This window comes from Lipotes vexillifer, unplaced genomic scaffold (genome assembly GCF_000442215.2).
Source record: "Lipotes vexillifer unplaced genomic scaffold, Lipotes_vexillifer_v1.1 scaffold365, whole genome shotgun sequence".
In the NCBI taxonomy this organism is placed as follows: Eukaryota; Metazoa; Chordata; class Mammalia; order Artiodactyla; family Lipotidae; genus Lipotes; species Lipotes vexillifer.
In genome coordinates, this window is record NW_006781263.1 from 1,153,461 (window position 1) to 1,161,330 (window position 7,870).

The 7,870-nt window shown below is 41.8% G+C and overlaps 1 protein-coding gene across 1 annotated transcript in view; it reads left to right on the top strand.

Annotated features, from left to right (window-relative positions):
* Positions 1-7,640, top strand: part of CFAP61 (cilia and flagella associated protein 61) — a 270,087-nt gene extending 262,447 nt beyond the window's left edge. The window contains exon 26 of the mRNA XM_007454529.1: positions 7,440-7,640. Within this exon, the coding sequence (XP_007454591.1) occupies positions 7,440-7,640 (201 nt within the window). The remainder of the gene's footprint in view (positions 1-7,439) is intronic.
* Positions 7,641-7,870: the final 230 nt, after the last annotated feature.

A 7,870-nucleotide genomic window follows, 5' to 3' on the forward strand; every position in this document is an offset into this window, starting at 1 on the left:
TTGATCATTTAGACTTTTCCCTACATTCCCACTTTACGGTTTCACTGAAAATCAACTGTCCCTCACAGAAACAAACTACGGAGCAGGTAAACATAGATGGTGATATTTCAGGGAATGTGAATTGTTCACATCTTTTATGCGGGGCAAATTTGCTTTCCCCTTTTACAAGTACCTGTACTTTCATTATCCGCTGACAGTGAGGGCTGAAAGTGCTGTGTGGGTGGTATCTCCTTGCCCTCGAGCATGAAGGCTGCGTTCCTATAGTTTCTGTCCGCATTTGCCAGCTGTTCGCTAACCATGCGTGTGCGCGTGTTGTTCCAAAGGTGTCAACAGCTGTCCAAATGCACTCCTTTTATAACCGAAACTTCTTTCTCCAAGCAATGTAGGATTAACTGGAAGTGAGGCTGCACACCCCACAGGCTCCGTACTCGGCAGGAAATTTGACTCTGCCACGTACGTAGTAAAATATTTGTGAAACTTTATTTTTTTCAACACCTAGAGTCCTTACCGGAGTTGTGGGGAGTTTACATCTTTGGTCAAACGTGCATTCTAGACTCCTCCTCGATTCACTCGGACGAGGGCTGGGGCTCAGCTGAGCTTCCGCCTCGTCCGACTGTCTAGATGGGCAGGTTCTGCGGCTCTGTGTCGCCTCCTCGTGGGTCTCCGGGGTGTGGGCTGCCACACCGGATGCACAGATGCAGCCCAGGTCCCCAGGCCCCTCGTTCTAGCCGCTGCACGCCCCCACCTCACCGAACCACACAGGGACCCTCCGAGGTGGGTGGAGGCACTGTTGTCATCGCCTCCACTTCAACCCATGAGGAAGCTGAAGCCGAGAGACTTCACGCAACCCAAGGGTCCCCCGCTCCAAAGCCAGGGTTGTCGGCCCTGGACCACAGCGGTGGCGTGGTACCCTCTCCTCATTGCCCCGCCCCTGTTCAGTTTCATCCCTGGGGGTCCAAGCTGGGAAACTGATGTAATTTTACTAATCTGAAGTAGATTCAGATTGGGAAATGTAGGTTTAAAGTTTAAACCAAACTCAATTCTCTTTGGTGCCCACAAAGATAGGAACCAGGCGGGGAAGCGTACCCAAGGGAAGCAGAGGCGCCGACGGCTAAAGGGCCAGGTCAGCCACGGCGAGAGTCATTCAAATTGGAAATGAGAATAGTAATGAGATAGAGAGAGAGATTTAGGATGTTACAGGTCAGCCAGGTCCCTGCACTTCATTTGGGGCTGTGAGGAAGCCGGTCCACATTAAAACATGACCCCGAGCTGGAAGCCCGGTGCTTACTGAGCTTTGCTCAGCTCCCTCCCTCCTTCCCTCCCAAAACAACCTGCAGCTCACCGCTGCCCCATAAGGAGTCATCAGTATTCTCGCTATTCCATCAACATTCTATGCCTAAACCTTCTAAACCCCAGATCTGAACTCCTCAGTTAACCTTTTGCACAGAGCCAAGCGGTTTTTGGTGTCAAGTTTAAAAGGGAAACTTTCTCTTCATTTTCCCAAGCACACATCCTCAAACGCAATGGTGGCTGTTTCTCATGGCACCCGCTGAGACTCCTGAAACCTTTTAGGCAGGAGAACATGTTTGCCGTGGGTCAGTCTGCAGTGCGTAAACTCGGCCTGGCAGTGGGCCCTGGCAGGAGAGCAGGGAGACTGCAAGTGGCCTTTGCAGAAGATGCTCTAAGGCTTCCCCAACCATCCTCGTGGGTTCTCTATATTTCCAGAAAGGGGAACCTCTGCAAGAAGAGCCTCCACTGGGGGACTGTTCTGACATCTGTCAAGTGCAAGGGCCGCAGTAGGTGTTGGGGCCTGTAGTGGTGTCTGCCTGTAGCTCAGATACACATGGAACAGGGACTCAGAGAGCTGGGGCGGGGGGGGAGAAAGGGGGGTTTGTGTGCGAGCACGGGGCACAGAAGAATGGCCCCAAGGAAGTGCCGGCCACCAAAAGTCAGAGCGACTGTGACAGGTATGGTGGACACAGGCCAACAGTGGAAGTGGAAGTCATACAAACAGACATGCAGGAATTTCACTGAGGAGTCTGGTAAGAGGAAAACAAAGCAGATAGCCTTCACTACAGAATAACAGTAATTCCTTTTATCAAATATTGAGATGATGTAACCCACTGAATTTCACTCTCTACCTTGTCTTCAGGGAAGTACAGAAGTTCAATCCCATCAACTGATGTCCTAGCACTCAGTTTATCAATTTTCCCCTCCCTCCACGTGTGGAGAAAGAAATAAATGACTATTATCTAGGACTTCCATAAGTCATATGTAGATTTTAAATGTGTATATGATTTATTTTGAAAACAAGATCATTATAAGACAGCTCAAATCCTTTTGTGGAAGTCAAAAGGGGAATGGCTTATAAATCCTCTGGTCATGCATCTAGCCAAAAGAGTCACTGACCAAGGTGAAATTCTGTATAGTCAGAATCATCCTTCAGAAAGATGGGTATTGATAGAGTTGGGAAAAAATAGTTTGAAAATAATAGAGACTTTAATATCTCACTTTCAGTAATGGATAGAACCAGGTAGCAGATTAACAAGAAAATAGAATACTTAAATAGCACTATAAACCAACCAGACCTAACAGATTTATACAGAGCACTCGACCCAGCAACAGCAGGATGCATGGTCTTCTCAAGTGCGTGTGGAACATTCTCCAGGACAGGCCACCAAACAAGTGTCAATAAATTTTAAAAGACTTACACCATACAAAGTATATTCTCCAACCACAATGAAATGAGACTAGAAATCAACTAGAAAGTGAACAACAGATTCTTAAGCAACTTCTTTGGTTTCAAAGAAGAAACCAAATGGGATGTTAGAAGTACTTAGAGACAAATGAAAACACAACGGACCAAAATTTATGGGATGCAAAGAGAAAACAGTTTTCAGAGAGAAATTTATAGCTGTAAATGCTTACATTTAAAAAACAGGAAAGCCCTCAAATCAGTAACTTAATTCTACTCCTTAAGGAACTAGAAGAAAGAAAACCAAACTAAACCCAACGCTAGCAGAAGGAAGGACATAATAAACATTAGAGTGGAGATAAATGAAATAAAAAATTTAAAAAACAGAGAAAACTGATGAAACCAAAAGCTGGTTCTTTTAAAAGATCAACAAAATAAACCTTTAGCTAGATTAATCAAGAAAAAAAAGACTCAAATCCCTAATGAAATGAAAATGGGGACATTTACCAACCTTAAATAATAAAGGTTTAAAAGAGAATATTATGAACAATTAATTGTATGCCAACCAAACAGATAACCTAGATGAAACAGAGAAATTCCTAGAAACACACAAACTACAAAAACTGACTCAAGAAGAAACAGAAAATCTCAAGAGACCTATATAACAAGTAAAGGTATTGAATCAGTGATCTAAAACCTCCCAAAAAAGAGAATCCCAAGACCTGACGGTTTCACTGCTGAACTCTACCAGACATTTGCATAAGAATTAACACTGATCCTTTTCAAACTCCTCAGACAAACAGGAGAGGAAGGAATACTTCCTAGCCCATTCTATGAGGCCAGCATTACCCTGATACCAGGGCCAGACAAAGACATCAAAAGAAAAGAAAACTACAGAACAATATCCCTTATGAAGTTATGATGCAAAAATCTTCAGCAGAATACTAGCAAACCCAATCCAGTAGCACATGAAAAGGATTATACGCCACGACCAAGATTTACGCCAGGAATGTAAGAGTGGTTCAACATATGAAAATTAATCCGTGTAATACACCACATTCATAAAGCGAAAGAGGAGAAGTGCTATAATCTCAGTTGATGCAGAAAAAGCATTTGACTAAATCACACATGCTTTCATAGTCAAAACACTAAAAAGCCAGGAACAGAAGGAAACTGACCCAACCTGATAAAGGGTATTTATGAAACGCCCACAGCTAACATCACATTCGATAGTGAAGGACTGAAAGTTTTACCTCAGAGATCTGGAACCAGACAAGAAGGCCTGCTTTCACCACTTACATTCAACATTGTACTGGAAGTTCTAGGCACAGCAATTAGGCAGGAAAAAGAAATAAAAGGCATCCACGTTTGAAAGGAAAACTATCTCTATTTTCAAAGGACATGATCTTATATAAAGAAAATTTTAAAGAATCACAAAAGAATTTTAGAGCTAATAGATGGATTTGGCAAAGTTACAGGATATAAGATCAACATGCAACAATCAGTTGTCTACATTAGCAATCTATAATCCAAAATGAAATTAAGAAAACAATTCCATTTACAATAGCATCAAAAATATTAAAATACTTGGGAATAAGTTTAAGCAAGGAGGTACATGACTTGTACACTGCAAACCACAAAACATTTTTGAAAGAAATTAAAGAAGACCTTAATAATGAAAAGACATCTATGTTCATGGATTTGAATATTTAATATTATTAAGATAGGATAACCTAAATGGGAAAAGAATCTGAAAAAGAATAGATATATGTATATGTATAACAATCACTTTGCTGTTATACTGAAACTAACACAACATTGTAAATCAACTATACTCCAATATAAAATAAAAATTTTAAAAACCAAAGTGCCATATATATATACTAACAAATGTAAGGTAGATAGCCAGTGGGAAGCAGCCGCATGGCACAGGGATACCGGATCGGTTCTTTGTGGCTGCCTGGAGGGGTGGGATAGGGAGGGTGGGAGGGAGGGAGACAAAGAGGGAAGAGATATGGGAACATATGTGTATGTATAAATGATTCACTCTGTTATAAAGCAGAAACTAACAAACACACCATTGTAAAGCAATTATACCCCAATAAAGATGTTAAAAAAAATAAAAAATAAAAACAAAAAAAGAATTGTTAAGATAGGAATACTATATGCAAAGCAATCTACAGATTCAATGCAATCCTATAAAAATCCCCATGGTTTTTTTTTTTAGAAATGGAAAAGCCAATCCTAAAGTTCAGATGGAAATGCAAGCTAAAACAATTTGAGAAATTTTCAAAAAGTTGAAGGATACACACTTTGCAATTTCAAAACTTAATACAAATCAACAGTAACCAAGACAGTATGGTACTTGCGTAAGGATGGACATATAGATCAATGGAGTAAAATTAAGAGCAAGAGTAAACCCATTTCTCTGAAAAGATGTTAACATCACTAATCTTTAGGGAAATGCAAACCACATCATTAATCATTAGGGAAATGCAAACCAGGGCCACAGTGAAATACCACATCACGCCCACTGGGATGGCTATAGTTAAAAAAAAAAAAAGGAAATAATGATTGTTGGCAAAGATGGGGAAAAATTGGAACTCACACATTGCTAGTGGGAATGTAAAATTATTATGCTCCTAACAACTTACAAACAGAGTTACTACATGACCTAGCCATTGCACTCCTAGGTATACACCCAAAGGAATACTTGTATATGAACGTTCATAGCAGCACTATTCAGAATTACAAGATGGAAGAAAGAACCCAAATGTCCATCAGGGGACAGGTGGATCAACAAATGTGGTCTATCCACACGATGGAACGTTATTCTGCCATAAAAGAAATGAAGTGCTGATACAGTCTAGAAAGTGGATGAACCTCAAAACACTGAGTTAACTGAAAGAAGCCAGACACAAAAGGTCATGTGTCGTCTGTGGCATTGTGAGGTGAGCTGCTCACAGATGAGCACGTTGGGAGGGGGGGTGGTCACCCTGGGCGGGGGTGGTCACAGTGTCGGGGGGAGGTGATCACACTGAGAAAAGGTCACACCAGGAGAGGCAAATGTACAAAAATGAGTTTACGATCTAGAGCAGTATTTGTGTTCCGTAAATTTAAAAGCTCCATTATGTGACCTTACACCATTTACCCTGATTAGAACAGCGTCATGCAACACGAGCCCAAAATCTTCTCTAATTTTTGTGTATTCACTGCTTATGTTTGATACATTTTTCCTGAAAAATTAAGGGAGAAAGACTCAATCTCAGATGCACTGCATACGTGCTTGGGCACTCAAATGTTTCCGTGCCTCTAATATTTAGTTCTGGGCATCCCTTGCCATTTTCTCTCTCTTCGTCTTTGTTGAGCCAATTTGGAGTCCTGGCCCCCCACTGACTGTACTTCCAGGTGATGTGTGTATAATCTGCCACACCTGGCAGTGTCTCGCTTACATAACCAAGTGATAATTACCTTATGTCTCCATATAGTTTGAATCTAGTTTTCTAAGTTCTTACTGTTAATAAATTAATGATCCAGTAGAACTCTGCAAGTTATCCGCTTTTTTGTGGGTTTTTTTTGCTGTTAAGAAAAAAAGAATTATTGGAAGGTCAAATAAATATACCATCAAAGTCCATCTTCCTTTAGGGTAATTTTCAATTATTGTGGGGTTCAGAAAGCACACAGCTCAAATCTCAGTGAAGTGCTTTTTTATTTTGGCCACGCCACATGGCATGTGGGATCTTAGTTCCCTGACCGGGGATCGAACCTGTGCCCCCTGCACTGGAAGCACAGAGTCTTAACCACTGGACCACCAGGGAAGTCCCTTTTTAAAAACGTTTTTTAATTTTTGAGTGAAGTGCTTTTTATAACAACCCTCCTATAGATGGGCAGATAGGTGATGAAGCAAGTATGGTAGCTGTAGAAACCAGGTAGTGTGTATGCAGGTGCCAAGCGCACCGTTCTGTCAACTTGCCTCTATGTTTGAATCCTTTTATTTTATAATAAAATGTTGGAAGAATCTCTACTGTATTGTAAACATGCACAGCATATGCTTCTCAACTTCAGATAACTTTATTCCCTCTGAGCCCCATCTTGAAAGATATCAACGAAATTTGCCTTTACTCAGAATTTATTCCAGGGCTTTAAAAATCCCATTTCTTGGGGACTGTAACCAAGTAAAGTAACCATCTAGGAGTTTTCATGTAAAAATCTTTAATCACCTCCTTTCTTATTTTTAAAACAAGCCTGATATACAGATCTTTTCTATCTGTATATTAAGAGCTTAAAATTAAGAGCTTAAAATTACTACCCTTGCTGAACCTTGAAGACATTATGCTATGTGAAGTAAGACAGTCACAAAAAGACAAATAGTGTTTGATTCCATTTACACGAGATGCCATAGAGAAAGGAGAAGGGTGGTCGCCAGGGGCTGGGGTGAGAGGGATGGGGAGTCAGGGGTTAAATTAAAGAGTTACAATTTGGGAGGATGCAGACATTCTGGAGATGAGGGCGGTCATGGCCGACAGTGTGAAAGCCCCTAACACCTTTGAATCTTTCTTGCACTTAAAAATGGTTAAAGTGGTAAATTTTACGCTATGTGTGTTTTGCCACAGTTAAAAAAAAATTTTTTTTTAATGTAGGAAAAAAAATGACCAACCTTGGGGAGTTTTAGTGAAACTTGCCCTCTTACTGTGGAGCTAAACCCAAGTAATTTTAGTATCTGGCCTCTTACCGTATTTTCCAGGAGGAAAACCTTCCTTCCATAGAAGAGTTAGCCCGTCAGATCGAAGATGAGGAAATTAACCTGCCCGAGAAGCCCAAGAATTACCTCAAAAGAGTTTTCCGGGAAACCGTCTACAGGCCTCTGGTAGAGAAGAGCATCCTTGACTACCTGCGCTACAATCATTACCACCTGCCCATGTACGCGTGGCAGGGCATCGTTTAGCGGTGGCCACGGCCTCCACTTGATGGCTTCCACTCGTGTCGTTCCGGGAGGTGCTCCGTAGAAGCAGGAAACCTCTCTGAAGCCTGGCTGGACTGCCAGGCACCGTCGTGGTTCCGTCCTTTCTTTTCCGTGTCCACCGATGCCTGTGGTTTCCTATCGTCCCAGTAGGTGGCGCACGGCGGTGCGTCTCGATTCTGGGGCAGGGAGACGCTTTACCAACACCAGGCGTG